We start from the raw sequence: 17,891 nt of genomic DNA, 5'->3' as shown, positions 1-17,891 counted from the left end.
AGAAAGATTTTGTCAGGTGCCGTTGATGTTGCTGATCCCGTTGATTTGTTGAAACCTGCTGTGTATTTCCAAGAGGCCTTAAAATGGAACAGAAAATGGTACATTTAAGTTTAAATTAACTATAGAAATTCTGTTGATAATATATGTATATTTTAAATAATTAAGAGGTGACACTTCCTGCAACACATTTGACATCAGACTAATTTCATGTCAACATAAATTTTTAATTTAATTTGTTAAATGTAACATGTAAAAATTAAAATATTTAATTTAGAAATGTGTCACATTATTGCAGTAAAATTGTTATTTCATGCATCATTTAATGCTAAATTAACTCAAATCATATCAACATAATCTACATTATCATCACATCCTGTTCTTTGAACTAATTCTTCAATCTCACCCTATTTCTGTTTACTGTATTAATGTAAATCCAGAATCCGACTTTACCTTGGGAAGATGTATGAGAAGAACATCATTAAAGGTTCTCCAGGAGGATGTGGCTTCTAATTGTGTGTCTTTGTCCCCATAGGTGTGAGTGCCATGGCCATGCAGACAGCTGTGACACTAGTGTGAGTCCGTACCGCTGCGCCTGCCTCCCAGAGAGCCACACACATGGAGCTAATGTGAGTCCCGCAGGGGAGGCCCCCTTTTAATTAACCACTTCCCCTTAATGACATGCAAGAGTCCTCTTTAATGAATAGCACACTCAAAAATAGGCTTTAATGCAATGACAGAGAAAAAAAATAATAGGAGAGGAGGAGGAAGAGGAAGAGGAAAACAAGAGACAGAAAGATAATTCACGCATATCTCCAGTTTCCTGATGAAAAGAGTTAGAAGTAGTGGGAAAACGAAAAGGGAAGAAGAGAAGGAAGTGGTTTTGTGGGCAGCAATCCTCTAATCGTCTTGTCTCATCAGCCCCTGGGTGTCTTGATGATGAGTCCTGCAAAGGTAATTATATCTCAAGGAAAGATTTGATGACATAAGGCTCCAGTACACTTTTCAGGAATGCCAATGTTGGGAAGCTACTTTAAAACTGTAATTTGCCAAGCTACTCATAATTTAAGAGATAAAAAATTAAGAGCTGAAGTGCCACAAAGGGCTTTATATATATATATATATATATATATATATATATATATATATATATATATATATATACACACATATATATATATATAAACACACACACACATATATATACTGTGTATACATTTTCATTAACCAGAGAGCAACTGATACGCTGATTTTCTGGTGATAAATATGAGAGTTCAGTGAGTAATTCACTGTAATGAATCAGACCTTCTCACGCTACATACATAAGGGAGAATAGAGTTTAGGGTGATTCAGTTCACTAGAGTTTTCAATGCTGCATTTGAAAGAAAGGTCTATTTTGGGGTGAACTGATTCAATTGAATGAATCAGACTTAAACGACACCACATTTAAGAGAATTTTTGAATCAGATTTCTAGAGAGAGATGGCCTTTTTAGGCAAACAGATTCACTAAAATGAGTCAGACATTACTGTACTATATATGATAAACAGGACCATTTAGACAAACTAATTCAACAGACGGGTCCATTTAGAATGAACTGAATTACTAGATTGAATCAGACCTTCTGACACTACATTTGGAAAAAAAAGACCATTTAGAAGAGAGAATTTGATTTATAGCTTCAGCAAAGCTGAGTGTACAATACAATATGACATTAAAAGCAAATTTGTAACATTTGATTGTGTTAGACCTTTGTTGACAAAACAAGCCACATTTTCTGTAGCAGTAACTGTCACGCTACTGAAAAACGTAGTTGGGTTTAAACTTCTTGTATTTGAAGAACTGCTTTTGGCAAAATAAAAGCCAGTAGTCTTTTTAGTATTCTCCATCTTCTCTGGAATCTCTCACTGTCCAGATCACTGCATACAATTCTGAACATTAGGAGCAAGTCCCAGGATTAAACTTTAAAACCTGATGTTTGGTGATTTAAATTATTCACCAGATGCCATGCATTATTCAGGGCCAGACACGACACACTCTCTCTACTGCTGCTATTGTTGTTGTTTTCACCGAAACAAACAAGGGCCACATCTAACACGTACATGCTGAAAAGTGTGTGTGTGTAAATATGATAAATATGAGTTGTCTCACTGCCCTAAACGCCCCTAGACCCAAACACCTGGTTTCGAGGAGGGACTGCCGCCTGCCCCGGAGCTATCTGCTGTGTTTGCTTACTAGCTCTGAGACACAGATCTAGGCTGGCCCTACTAATGTTTGCTTCCTCGTAATATTCCAGTCAGAGCCTGTAAAACTGCTGCTGGTGTCTCATTTCTTGTCCTTAGTGCACATTGACTGAACTGATTGTCACTGAATGGGGAAGGCAGTGTTGGAGGTCACATGATTGTGACGTGGGACATTCATGTAATTCATGTTCCACAGAGAACATTTCAGTGTGTCCTATTAATGCCTCAGCCACATTCCACAGCATCCAGCCATCAGAAGCCAGTCATTCAGAGAATGTTTATTAACAAATCTTCATCTTCATTTTCTGTCTCTGTGTAAGAGTGTGTCTTCTAGACCACTGAGGTCAGATCCTAATTACCAGCATGGAGAGGAGTGTAGCTGGGTAAACGTGATGACAATACTAACTGATTAATTGCTTAGATTCTCTTCTAAAAACTTCACTCTACATATGTAGCATTCATTTTAATAAATACCTTTGTTTGAACGGTTAATGTCCACCTTTTGTGATCCATTTGATTTACCTGAACCACCTGAAAGAAACGATTTTAGAATGATTAGAATGATTCACTGATTATTTGAGACCCTGTGAGACATTTTTTGTCTGCTTTTGTAAGTAAATATTTAGCTAAACAGTTGTTCATTGCTGTTTTTGGAACTTTACTATAGAATTTAGTGTGTATTCTAGTTTAATTAGCTGTATTTAGTGTATATGTATATATCTGCGGTCACCCTAATAGATAATAATAATTATAATATCTATAATAATATTGTTATTCATAACCATTCTTATAAATAATACTATTTACATATTTATTTATTTATTTATTTGTAGTTTTGTGGGGTTTTTTAATAGCTTCTAATTTAGTTAACTGGTGTGTTACCAATTGTGGAAGGGAATATTCTCAGGAAAATTTAACTCAGTCACCATTATGAAATATTAGTGTCCTTTCCACTATAATAACTGATTTAAAGTTGTGTAACCAGTCTCAGTGCGATCCCTTCCTTTTTTTTCTAGAGTGACTATAAATGATGGAGAATGCCATTTAGGGAATGTATTGCTAAAACCTTGTGTTTTCAAACAGGCTAAAGGCTAACTGTAGGTGCGCAACTGGTACAGCCACGCGCAGACCTTTCCTGAGGGAGCGTGAAATTAGCCATGGCATTCACAGAGGCCTTTCACACAGGATAAAGGGTCTTTTCCCACTGTAGCCCAGCTCCTCTCCTCACTCTCCTATGGAGTTGAGTTTGTTTGGAACAGGTTTGGAGAAATCTAGCATTTCATCACTTGCTCAGTAGATCCTCTGCAGTGAATGGGTGCCGTCAGAATGAGAGTCCAAACAGCTGATAAAAAAATCACAATAATCCACATGTAATCCACACAACTCCATCCCATCAGTTAACATCTTGTGAAGAGAAAAGCTGTTGTGTTTGCAATAAATAAGTCCATCAGACACATTTAATTTCTTAATGTAAGTTTGTTTCAATTTTCTTTTTAAAAATTCTGAACCATATTGTAGACATTTTAATTAAAGTTTATTTTTTTGCTAAAAACAAATGATTCATTCTCTCTTCTCTCTTAATCCCTATTCATATCTGGGATGTGTTTTTATAGGCTAATTTATGCTTTAGTTTAGCAAAACTGTTGCACTTACAGTTGCTCTCTCTAAAACTACATTCTGCAATGTGTAAAAAAATCCAAATCCCTGTGGCATGTTGTCAGATCCCTCATTGGCATAGAGGGCTGTAGTGGCGGGTGGTCTGTGTCTGGCTCTTCCAGCATCCAGCCTGCTGAATTTGCAATTCCCTCCGGGCTCACGGCCCACTACGGCTGCCCAAATAGCAGTCTGATACAGCGAGCCTAAGCCACAGCTTGAGAAGTTGCTGGTGAATCCTTTGTTTTTTACAATACATTTTTAATCATTTCATTTGATGCCTCCCATTTTTTCAGTAATTTGGAATGGACTGTTTACTAAAATGAAATACTTTAACTTTAATAATTTTTTCTCTTGTTGCCTCTTCATCTCTCTCTTTCTATTATGAGATGTTAGTTCATTGAAAGTGTCCTATTAAAATAGTTCAGTTGTTGAAAGTCACTTATAATGAATGAGCTGATTTTACTCTGTCTTGTACATATTTTCATTTTACTGCCATCTGGTAAACGCTTCCGTAGCCTGATGGTAAAAACTGAGAGACTTAGGAGGAGCTTCTTCCCCCAGGCCATCAGGCTCCTAAACTCAGTTTCTTAACTTCTAGATGACTTCACTTAATTATCAGTAAGATACTTAATATACTGACATTGTCACTAGCACACAGCATTTTCTATCATTTTTTTATTTTTATTTATTTACTTTTTTTTACTACCTCTATTGCTGCTACCTAAATACCCTGTAAAACCTGTTTGCACATTCTTCTCTTGTACATTCCTGCTCATCTTAATATTTATTAAGTCTGCAGTATACTGTCCTGCACTTTTTTATTTTATAACCATTATCTTACTTTTTCCATACCATATTTATATATAATTTTCTTGTGCTTGTATTCTTTAATAATTGCACTGTCCATGGAGCGGACCTGACTTAAATTTCACTGCTGGTCATATGCTATGTATGTGACAAATAAAAATCTTGAATCTTGAATGTATTGTGTAATTTGTGACTGTGGGGACATTGAACCCTGATAAATGATATATCGCATCTGGATATTGCTGATAAATGTATGTAGATGATGTATGTAGATGTGCTCTGATCTCTTACTCTCTCCAACAGTGTGAGAGCTGCTATCCTCTCTTCAATGACAAGCCATTCAGAGCTGGAGATCAGGTACAGGCGTACAACTGCCGCCCATGCCAGTGTTACGGCCACGCTTTTTCCTGCCACTACAATGCCAGTATGGATCCTCACCCTGAAGATCACTTTAGAGGGGGAGGAGGGGTGTGTGATAACTGTACACATCACACCACAGGTAACAGCATTTAATGTTTTTTTTTTTTGTTTTTTTCAGACTCAAGAGTGTGACTGTATTGTAATGTTCCTATTCGTAAAACAGTCTATCTAATCTAAAATGTAAAATTACATTTGAAAATGTATTGAAACCTAAAGGTTTTAGAATTTTCTGCTTTAAATTAGAAAAATGTATAATTTGTATAAAATATGTGAAATAAAATGTAAGTTTTCAGTTGAACCTCTCTCTCGTTACACTTATAATTTATAATTACACATAAAAAAAATACTAATAAATATGTAAAATATAATGGTTTTCCATAGGGGTTTCATATCTCAAATGTTTCAAATATTTGACAAAATGATAAGTAAAATTTAAGTAAATATTTTGTAAAAAAAAAAAAAATGTTATACATATGTATAGATGATCAGAATGTATTGTCTATCAGTCATCCTGCTCTTTAAATATCCCAGTTGATTATTGAACAACCCATGTTGGTCAACCTCTAAGTCCAATTTCTGTCTCATGATTTATAAAATCAGTTTGTATTGTTCCAGTTTGCCATATCTAACAGATATTTTTCATTACAACAGCTGGAGAAATAGTAGTGATATAATGGAAGCATCAAAAAGCAGAGCAGAAAAAATCGAAATAATGCATCAGAGCGAAAACAGATGGACATTTAATGAAGTAAATCAGGCCATGCTAACAGGTTCATTGTTTCATATGCTGGGCATCAGGCACAGTGGCAGGTAGGGATGAAAGAGGACATTAAAATGGACACCTTAGAAAATTACACATCTCTCTCCGGACCTCTCCCAAGACTGCAGTTTTTTAATTTGAAATCATAGCCCTATGATATGATTGAATTTTAATAGGTTGACATTAATTTTCCTCCTCCCCCCACCTATTTCCTTCTACAAGCACACGCAGACTCACTCTCTTTGGGTTTAAAGGCAGGAACTGTGAGCGGTGTCAGAGTCTGTTCTACAGGGAGGTGGGTGCACTCCTGTGGGCCAAGGACGTGTGCAAACCATGTGAGTGCCACAGCGCTGGGACCGTCAATGGCAGTTTAGAATGTGAACCGGTAAGTGTAGACTTGAACACACATACACACACATTCATCCACAAACATGTATGCAGTTCCCATAAATAAAAACCCACAGAAAGCAAAGCAGATAATGAACCCTGATCATTCACCAAGTTTATCTCCTGCTGTTTGCATATTTGTATATGAAATATTTTGATTAATTTAATTTCTACAATAGTTAACTTAACTTAAAGCTCATTTTAACACATCATGCAGATTTTTTTTTTTTGCCTCTGATCTATATCTGATATTTGAGATATTAGATACATTTCTGAATTTCAAGGTGCAACAGTAGCGTCAAGGCAATCTCTCTGCACATGCAAAGGCAGACATCTGAGGCTTTGATCCCCAGCTTTGTGATGGACCTGAGAATTGTAGATTCAGATAACGATATTGGCCAGTCCCTCTCGAGAGGGTTGCATTGATGTATTGGCTGAGGACTTTAGTATTCACAACCACATTTATCAGTGGTTTGATCAGTAGGGAGTATGTAAAAGTGTCGTCATGAGAGCCTCTCTCGGGAGAATTCTCCCCCACCTTTTCCTTTATCTTAGCTACATGAAAGCCATTTTGGAGGAACAGATCCATGTCGACAGATATAGTGAATGACAAATTCAGAATCAATGGTTGGGTCAGCCCCATGTTGGATTGTTACTTTATTTAAATTATCAGAATGATTATTTCCTCACATATGGTAATGACTTTACACTGTCGAATGGGCTGTTTCTGTTTGGTGCTGGGTAGGCATTGAGTTCATGGTTGGAATTTTTGTATTTTATGTCTTATGTTTAATCCATATTAACATGATTGATAAATGATTCAAGATTTGATTGGATTTTTCTGATGCAGAATTTGTTCTTTTCCAATAAGTAATGCAAAAAACTTTAGTTTATTCCAGTAAATAGTATCAACTAACTAAAAAAAAAACTATTAAGAAAAAATTGAAAGTTTGAACATTTTAATATAATATATAATAATATAGATAATTATAATAAATTAAATTATAACATAATTATTATTTGTTGTTGTTATTATATTATATTATATTTATTATATTTATATTATATTATATTATATTATATTATATTTATTATTTATATTATATATATTATATTATATTATATTATATTATATATATTATATTATATATTATATTATATTATATTGGTTAGTTTTTTTTAAACTTTTGAATCTGCACTTTAAGGGATAGTTCACCCAAAAATGAAAAGCCTATCATCATTTACCCTTCCTCAATTTTTTCCAAACCTGAGTTACTTTCTTCTATTGAATACAAAAGATATTTTTTGAAGAATGTTGATAACCGAACAGTTGCTGGTTGTCATTGACTTACACAGTATGGAAAATTGCACAGGTATGGAACAACTTGAGGGTGAGTAAATGATAACAAAACACTCATCCCTAATAAAACTTGCACAGGTATGGAACAACTTGAGGGTGAGTAAATGATGACAAAATATTCATTTTTGGTAGAACTCTCCCTTTAAGCTTTGAGTTATTAGGAATATCTAGTCTCTTTTCCCGAAGTTCTGACATATAGAACTTAACCACAAGGATCACGGTAGGTTTTCATGTTTGTAGTATGAAATATTTCTTTTCATCCAAACAACAGCTGGTACTTTCAATCCATCCCAAAAAAAGAGGCCCGTTTTGTTAAGCCACATAACCCACTGCACAATGACAGCTTTTGAGCTCAGGTGTTGTGACCTTTCCCCCGTCATCCCAAACCACTCCATTCTCTGTAATGGAGATGAAAAGCTTCCCAGCAGCCCAGTGGGGATCGTCGGGGTGTGGGGTAGAGACAGAGCAGAGCTGCCCATCCATGACTCACACACTCAAACTGGCCTCCTCAACTTGATTAATTGGAGCATAGTCACGTGACGCTCTCCTTCCTCTGCAGATCGGGGGGCAGTGTAAGTGCAAGCGACATGTGTCTGGCATACAGTGCAATCAGTGCCAACACGGATTCTACAAGCTGCAGTCGGCGCTGGCTGATGGCTGCCGTGCCTGTAACTGCAATACCGCCGGGACCGTGCAGCCAGATATTACCTGTCACCAGGACTCAGGTCAATGCCAGTGTAAGGCAAACGTAATCGGTACGTATCAAGCAGCATTGCGCCCTCCATTGCTCTTTCACTCTCTTCTCCCATCCTTCTCTTTCTCTCTCTCCAACTTCTTTTTTCTGTCTCTCAACCTTTCTCTCTGTCTCTTCCTGTTAATTCTCACAAAGTTGATAAGCTGTACAGAATAAAAAAATAAATACATAGATAAGTGAGTATGGCTGGAATCATGTATTTGTACGCTCTTTGTCTCTATGTAGATAAACTAATAAATAAAGCCATGGTCTTCATTCAAAACAAAATAAAATTTTTTCTTGTTATCAATTAATTTATAAATTATCATTCAGTAAGTTTTAAATTATTAAATATGTTAACAAATTATTTTGACAAGGTTGATATGCCATTTTATATTAGAAATGATTCAAAATTATTCATTTTCTTCTTGTTTGCACTTTTTAATTTCTGAAATGAAAACATATGAATTGCATATGTAAATCAAATGATTAAATGTAATTTTTATTCATTTTTTATTTATTTTTCTGGCAAAGCTCTTTTTTCCCGCAAATTTATTGTGAGCAGAAGCCAAAAAGATTTTTCTTCCAGCTTTTCCAGCCATTCTAAATCCCAAAGAATGTTACTTAGAAGATCATGTGTATTGCAAAGCCAGGATATCAAGGGCCACCTCATTTTAATTTTGTAATTCAATGCCAAGTTGATTATAATAAACTGCCGCTGTCTTCCTTATTTTTCACGCTTCTTACAAGACCTGCTTCTTTGTTTGTAGTTCCCACAGGTATTTTTCAGAAATTAGATTTGATTAAGGCAATTTATTACCTCCCGCGCATTTGAGGCCAGCCGCAGCTTCATAAGGACAAGATTTATCATGCTTCCAAAGTACTCTGTGTACACAATGTGCTTTGAAATGTTGATGTATGGGAATATTATGCAGAAAAGCATTACTGATAAAATGTGGGCTGCGCTTGTACACATCCCACTCCATGGGTGCACCAATGGGCAGTCAAATATATATTAAAATATATATATAATCATACCAGTTAAAACCAAATACACTTTTATCAAAAATAATATCTTAAGCTTAAATATTTACTTGCTTATATTTTTACCTGCACTTTGTTGTTAGATTTAATAATAATTTTCTTCTTATTTTTACTATAGCATTTAAAGAGTTACACAGATTTACCAACATCCACAAGCCATGCACACAATGACAAATTGCGGCACCTTTGGCGTGATATTATTGGGGTATTCATCTGTGTCACATTGTGAATTTAACATAATGTTGTAATGAGGTTTAACTGTGGGTAGGGAGCAATATATTAATATCTAAATTCATTAATGTGGAGCTCTGTTGCGGAGTACACAGCAGTGGAGGAGTATGGAGTTCTCAGTACTTATGACTGTAAACGGTTTGCCCTGTAGGCTCTGCTCAGCAACATTAGGAATAGATTACCTGTCAGGAATATGTATGGCATATTCAAATAAGCACCGCACACATTGTAAAAAACTTGATATGATTTGATTCCATGTAGACCACTTTTTAGGGTTTCCAAATGAGCTGTAATTCTTTTTTAGCCTCATACTTTTTTCCCTTCCATTGCCTTTCTTGGGTCTTTTAATTTATTTATTTTCTATTTTCTATTTAGAGAAATTAAGAGCTATGCCTGAGGTGAGTCGTTCATCATTGGGAAAGGGGTCATTTAATGATGACATTACCAATTTAGTTTTTTATTCCTTGTGTAATATTTCACTGATTTATTTATTTGTTTACTATGTACTACAGTGTTATTAAATGTGGGTTATGATCAGATGTTGAGTTATTAGAATTTTGTGGATGGTAAGATGTATTTCAGTAACTTGAGTGGAATTTTTTTTTTTTTTTTTTTTTTTGTTACTAGGGTTATCCACGTAAATTACCTTTCACATCACGTTTTCTTTCAGAATGGAAGGTAATTGAAGGTTTCCACATAAGAGTACATTAAAAAAAAAAAAAAAAAAAAAAATAAATAAATAAATAGGTAAATGTGGGATTTTTCATTTGTTTTGTGAAATTGAGTAAATATGTTTATTTGAAATTTGTAATTACATGAATTATTTTTGCAAAAATGGTTACGTAGAATGAAGGATTAAAGGGTTAGTTCACCCAAAAATGAAAATTAGTTTGCGTTTTACTCACCCCCGAGGCATCCTAGGTATATATGACTTTCTTCTTTATATTAAATAAAGTTATAAAAAGTTATATTAAAAATTGCCTTTGATCTTTCAAGCTCTATCATTGCAGTCAGCGGGTGTTGCATTGCTTCAGTCTAAAAGAAGTGAAATAAAAAGCACCCTTCCATTAAAAAAAAAGTGTCTCACACAGCTCTGGGGAGTGAACAAAGGCCTCCTGTAGCAAATCGATGCGTTTTTGTAAGAAAAATATCCATATTCAAAACGTAATAATCACTTGAATCTAGCTTGCGCTCACTGTTGTAAACGGACACATATACACCTATCATATACACCTAGGACGACTCAGGGTGAGTAAAACGCAGCCTAATTTTAGTTTTTTTTTTTATTTAGGGTAATTTTTGGGTGAACTAACCCTTTAAATTAAATGGAATCCTGGTAATAATTACCATATCATAACCATAAAAACAAAAAAAAGTATAAACAGGAAATGGAAAACCATTGGAAATGGCCACAGCTCTTATTTTTTTTTAAAATTTAAAGATTTAAAGTTACTATTTTTGTTCTATAAATTTAACAAAGCTAATTCTCCTGAAATAAGCTCCTGAAACCTGCTTACTGTAAGTACCTCCTGGGGTCCTGGTTTGGAATAACACTGATAGTGGTCTCCTCTTCTTAGGTCTAACCTGTGACCGTTGTAACTACGGCTTCAAATTCCTCAATCGCACAGATCCTGACGGCTGCATTCCCTGTGGTTGTGACCCACGTGGTTCTCTACACCAGTTCTGCAATGCTTTCACCGGCCAGTGCGAGTGTAAAGATGGCGTACGAGGCCTTCTCTGTGACACCTGCATCCCTCACTTCTACAGTCTGAACGGCAGTGGAGTCTGCCTGCCCTGCGACTGCAGTCCAAATGGATCCGTTCCTGGTGCCTCCTGTGATGCGGTTACCGGACAATGTAGGTGCAAACCTCACACAGAGGGCCGGCGGTGTGACATGTGCCGGGATGGATACCACAGTCTGGACAGCAGCAACTCCTTGGGCTGTGTGCCTTGCCAGTGTGAGCTCAGAGGCACGGTGAATGGCTCAGATGTGTGCGACAAGACCACGGGCCAATGCATGTGTAAAAACAACGTAGAGGGACTACGTTGTAATCAATGCTCATCTCACACCTACAACCTGAGTTCTGCCAACACCACGCATGGATGTCAACCATGTCACTGTGATCACATGGGCACCGTGCCTGCAACCGTGTGCAACCCTGTTAGCGGTCAATGCGTCTGCCTGCCCACACGCTACAGCCAAGACTGTGGAACCTGTAAACCAGGTTGGTCCTTTCAGTCTGGTGTGAAACTATGTGATGTGTGTATTTACAAGGCAGATGGTGTATTTGTAAGCTCATTATACTGTGTTGGCAATGCCAGTGAAGTAATTGCTTTAGTTGTTTACTATAATTCCTAGCCATTGCGCATTGCATTTGAAGTATCTGCGTAAACATCTTTTGAATTACAAAGCTCTCTCTTCTTTTTCTTAACTAATGACTCCCTTGCACTTTGTTCTTGGCTCTGCAAGCTGCTGCATTGTTTTGTTATTCCTTTTTTCCTAGATTGTGCCTTTGAATTGAGTGTGTTTGGCAGTCACTTTGGCCAATGGTGTTTAACTAGCATAGCTACAGGCCATTCTTCATGTACCCTCAATCAACCCCCTCAGTGGCTGTTGGGCCAGTGCTGGCTTCATGACTCAAGTGCACTTCAGGGGGTGGAAATGTTTGCACTTGCCTTATTCTTTGCAGCATAATAAGTGCTAGAAGTGCACTGCAAGGGGCTCAAGAGTCAGAGCTGTACCAGTTGGTCCCTTTGTCTTCGTATTGAAGATTAACCCTCACTGTTTACTGTAAAATCAACTTGCACTTTTGCACGCCAAGCTGCTACTCCTATAGAGTACTGTAAAGACGTCCCTATTTGTAATATGGATAGTTGATCCTATCCTAATACTGTATTGTCCATCAAAAAGTTGAACACAACCCTTAAACCCTGCTAATAAAACAACTTAGACTAGACCAGCTTAAAGACCACATGATTTAAATTTGAAATTTTGTGCATATTAGTATATGTGTATTAGCTTGAGGTCAGCTAGTGTATCCTAGTGTAATTTAATAAATAAATACATACATAAACAGGACCGACCCTTAAATTGAAAGCTACAGGAAGTACATTTTTGTAGGCCAATGCAGTAGTTGGCATTATCCTGGTTCTCTCAACAAAAAGTCAATAGGATTTTTCCATTGGCTTTTGGATTCTTGCAGAAATTAAACACTGTTACCAGCAAAAAAAAATCATACTAACATTACATATTCAACAAAACAATACAAACATAACAACTAACACAACTTTTATGAAATTTGAAGCCTAAATACAATTTCTAGGAAGCTAAAAAAAAAGCTCAAGTTAGGCTATAAACTAATTACACCATGGTAGTCTCAGCCTCAGACGTCATGCCCACAGACTGTTGGCTGAATGTCTGATCCATATGGCATTCAAAATTGGAAACATGTTTTTTAAACGTTCCGCCTGAAAACAAATATGCCATGATGCCAAACCCCCTCATGTTAGAAAAAAGCCATCGTGTTTACAACTGTGACAATGAGCGCTTATCAGGATCAACAAAATGCTTTTCAAAAGTATGTGAAATATTTAAAGTTTGAGTTAATCTTTAAAATATGCCCAAGAGTTTTACAGACCGGTCTGTTATTGTGGGGGCATTTCCACGCCCATAAACATGACTTGGCACAATACAAAAAATATTTGGTTGCTTAATCTTAATCAGTCATATGGCCTCTTGGGCGGTCCTTGGCCATTCAAAGCAGCCAAGGTTCCCAGACCTTCTGTCGTCAGTCTGACTACGCGAGACATGGTCATGTGACTTCAGCGTCACTACCACTAAGCTTCAAACAACTCTTTTAATCTTTATTTAAAATAAAGGGCCCTATTTTAACGATCTAAACGCAAAGTGTAAAGCGCACGGCGCAGGTGCACTCAGGGCGTGTCCAAATCCACTTTTGCTATTTCAACGACGGAAAAACAGTTGGCGCGCTCGGGTGCATGGTCTAAACGGGTTGTCCCTATTCTTTAAATGAGTAATAGGTGTTTTTTGGGCGTAACGTGCAATAAACCATTCAGAGTGTCATCTTCCATTCCCTTTAAGAGCCAGTTGCGCTCGTGCCATGACGGATTTGCTCTACACGGCGGAATTTGGCAAGCGCAAAGACAGAACTCGTCTCTGAGATGAAACGGAGCTGCTCATGTGCGAGCAAATAGATAGCCTAATTCTGATACATGCGATGACTATCCATTATGACAATTAGGCATTTTTATATTTAATTAGCCTACAAAAAATTATTATGCATTGCAATCCTTTAATTTTTTATATTTGGCATGTTTGTGTGCTGTTGTGCGTCCCTGTGTTTAATAAGCATTTGAAGCCTAAATACAATTTCTAGGAAGCAAAAAAAAAGCTCAAGTTAGGCTATAAACTAATTACACCATGGTAGTCTCAGCCTCAGACGTCATATCCACAGACTGTTGGCTGAATGTCTGATCCATACGGCATTCAAAATTGGAAACATGTTTTTTAAACGTTCCGCCTGAAAACAAATATGCCATGATGCCAAACCCCCACATGTTAGAAATGTCCACGCGCATTGTGGACCCACATATACTAACGCGTTCTTTAATTAACAAAGAAAAAACATTGCGGCAGCCTTTAGACCAGGTTTGAGTTGGTCTATGGTGCAGTCTGTTTTCAGCTCCTTAAAATAGGAATGTGCCTGAACACACCTCTTTTTAGACCAGCACACCCATGGGCGCACAAATGGGTGCAAATGCATTTGCTAATTAAACGACGTGGTGCTGGATGGGAAAATGCGAACGGTGCTGGACTGAAACTAGCAAACACACTTGCGCTGAGCCTTGCGTCGCATTGGGCCAGGTGTATGATAGCGCCCAAAGAGTTAAAAAAAAAGTTGGGAAGTGTGAGTTAAAGCCCCGACAACCTCTGTAGTCCCAGTGGGTAAAACAAATTAACTTAATCTTGTATAAAAAAAACAGAAAACATCTTAAACTTAATCAAACCCAAGACCTTATTTCAGGAATTTAACCAACAACCCATTGACATCGGGACAATAAATGTGCAAAAACAAAAGCACATTTTTGTAATTAAGTTGCAGTTTAGTACATTTAAAATATATTAACTTTTAATGCAATACCTGCAAGTATGATTTTTTCTTAAATATAAAGTTTGAAGTACACAACAAGTGTGCATTCAGTAGAGTTAATCACACTTCTTTTTCAAGGGTAGCCTTGCTGAGTAACCAGTCAAACCAGGATAAAACTGCCCAAAACATATTTTTATTTATTTATTTATTTAGTATCTGGTATGGGATCTAGAAATGTAGCTTTGTCTGGTCATTTAAGCTTAAGTCATATTAGCTAGTTTAGGCTATTTTTTTCCAGCAGGGAAACCATGCTGCCCTACATCCAACAATGAGCCTATGCATATGATATAAGGGGGCATGGCTCGCACGGTAACCAGACAAGGATGTACGGCCACCCCTCCCCTAGTTTGTGCCCGCCCACACATGATGAACTAATGCAGGCATACCTGCTGCTCACCAAAGCCTCAGCCACCCATGCTGGCACATAAAGCATCTATACAGAGAGTGGGGCTAGCAGGAGTAAATTGAAAGCACAGGGAGCAGGGGTAGATCAATTTGTAGGAGGGTGGGGGGACTGATGACTGTGTTTCTGCAGGCCCTCCCCCAGCTCCCCTCACGGAGCCACTCTGTCGTATTTCACCGGAGGGAAAGCAGCCTGTGATTGAAACATCTCAAACTCAGCGCCCCCTGTCTGATTGATGCGCGCAGGAGCCTGACGGAGCCCTTGAGATTCAACTTGTACTTTATTGTTAAGAAGATATAGACGGAAAGTGGACCAGGACACTTTTAAAGGAACATTTCACCCAAAAAGAATACCTACTTGACTTTCTTTCTTCTGTGAAAGTCTAAAGGAGATTTTAGGCAGAATATCTTAATGGTTTCTGTCATCATTCACTCACCTTCATGTCTTTCCAAAACTGTTTGACTTTCTTCTGTGGAACTATGGAACTGCTGAAAAGAATTTGTCCATGCAATGAAAGTCAGTGGGGTGCAAAACAACATTGGACCCCACTGACTTTCATTTTATAAATATACAGTAGTCAGCATTTGAAGTGGATCAAAAAAGTTCATCAAAGTTGTCCTAAGACAAGAATGTATTTTGGTTATTATGACAACTTTGATGAAAGATTTTGATCCACTTCAAATGTTGACTATATATATATGTAGGATACACTATATATATATATATATATATATATATATATATATATATATATATATATATATATATATATATCCTCAGGAGAGTAAGTGATACAGGTTTGAAACAACATGTGGGTGAGTTAAAAAAGGTGCACTTAATTGTTTTGAATAACTACAATTTTTTATTTATATTTTAAAATAATTAAAATTACAAATTCATCATTACAAATGTGTAATTACAAATACATGACATACACAAAGTGACTGTTCCGTGTCATGTTTTGCTTTATTTGGTTATGTTCCTGTCCTCGTTTAGTTTGATCATGATTCCTGACACCTGTGTTTAGTAATTATCCCTTGTATTTAAGTTCCTGTTTGTTCAGTCTTCCTTCGTCGGTTCTACTTGTTGGATGTTGTTAATTCCCCTGTCTTTCCAAGGATTAAAGACTGTTTATGTACTCCACATTTCCTTGTTTCTCTTTCCGCACTCCTCCCAGCACAGATCTTGACAGAAGAACCGAACAAATACAGTTACTTTCGTGTCTTCCCTCCGTTTTTTTTCCGTTTTTCTCTCCGTAGTTTCCGTAGTGTTTCCCCTTGTGTCTATGGATCCCTTCTTTCACCCCAAATTCCTCCTCCTGCTGGAGCAGGGGGTGCGCTCGCTCAAGGACCATACCAGACTGTTTCTGGCCCTCGCCAAGCTTACCAGCTACCCGGACGACGCGCTCAGCCAGAGCCCAACCCTGACGGACAGCCAGAGCCCACCGTGACTGACAGGCCATCACCAGAGAGAGCGACAGAGTTGAGGATCGCCGTGGAGCCAGAAGCCGTGAAGTCAGTCCAGGTGCAAGAGCCGGCTACAGAGCCTAACATCTATGCGGTGCGAGCTCCATGGGACTGCCATCCTCCTGTGTCACCATGGCTGGAGTTTCCTTTGATTCCACCTCTAACCTCTAAGGCCCGGACTCCGCCCTGGTCCGTGGACCAGTCGGCTCCACCATGGCTCTTAGCTCCCTCCTTTCTGCCGTGGCAGGCAGTCCAATAGCTCCGCCAGGGTCCCTCGCCCCTCCAGCTCCGCCTTGGTCTGGAATCGACCATCCTGCGCCTTGGGACTCCACTCCTCTGGCTTCGCCTCATCCCTCCGTCCCTCCGGCTCCATCAGGCTTGTTTATTCCCTCAGCTCCTCCTCAGTCCTCTGTCGCTCTGGCTCCACCGCGGCCTCCCGGATCCACATCTTCACATCGGTCGCCGGCATCATCTGACCACCTATGACCTCCGGATCTTCCCCATCGCCCAGGCTTATCGGCTCTATGTTTCCACCTCGGGCTCCTCCACCATTTGCTCCGCCGCCATTGGTCGGCCCCTGAAGTCGGCGGACATTTCTCCACCATGGCTCCTCCCTCCGTCGGCTCCACCATGGGTCGACATTATGGCTGTGGCCTGGGTCCAGTTGGGCTCCTCCTGCTCCAATCTGTCTGCCGGCCTCCTCCCAGGTGTTCGTCCACCTCTTGAGCCGCCTCCTTAGTTACCACCCACCGTACCCCCCCCCCCCCCCCCCCCCCCGTTCTACGCTGTGAGGACACAACTTCCGGGAGGGGGCGATATGTCAGGATTAGGGACTGTTTTGTGTCGTGTTTTGCCCCATTTCTGTTTTTTCTTATTTGGTTATGTTCCTGCCCTCATTTAGTTTGATTAAGATTCCTGACACCTGTGTTTAGTAATTATCCCTTGTATTGAAGTTCCTGTTTGTTCAGTCTTCCTTTGTCGATTCTACTTGTTGGATGTTGTGTAATTTCCCTGTCTTTCCAAGGATTAAAGACTGTTTATGTACTCCACGTCTCCTTGTTTCTCGTTCCGCGCTTCTACCAGCACAGGTCGTTAGTCAAAAAAGTAATTTTAAGTTTAACTAATTGCATATAATATATATTTAAACTAAAATACATTTTCTCAATTGCAAATAACATGAAATAAAGTGTCCATAAGCACTGCATTCAGTTCAC

The 17,891-nt window shown here is 38.3% G+C and overlaps 1 protein-coding gene across 1 annotated transcript in view; it reads left to right on the top strand.

The window, feature by feature from the left end:
- LOC109054737 (usherin-like) overlaps window positions 1-17,891 on the top strand; it is a 196,342-nt gene that overhangs the window by 24,595 nt on the left and 153,856 nt on the right. The window contains 5 exon segments of the mRNA XM_042773393.1: window positions 533-626; window positions 5,006-5,201; window positions 6,137-6,267; window positions 8,189-8,384; window positions 11,215-11,862. Of these exon segments, the coding sequence (XP_042629327.1) occupies window positions 533-626; window positions 5,006-5,201; window positions 6,137-6,267; window positions 8,189-8,384; window positions 11,215-11,862 (1,265 nt within the window).

The sequence above is a fragment of the Cyprinus carpio genome, chromosome A17 (genome assembly GCF_018340385.1).
Source record: "Cyprinus carpio isolate SPL01 chromosome A17, ASM1834038v1, whole genome shotgun sequence".
In the NCBI taxonomy this organism is placed as follows: Eukaryota; Metazoa; Chordata; class Actinopteri; order Cypriniformes; family Cyprinidae; genus Cyprinus; species Cyprinus carpio.
Note: the sequence above shows the minus strand (reverse complement) of the source record. Positions and strands in the feature narration are given on the sequence as shown.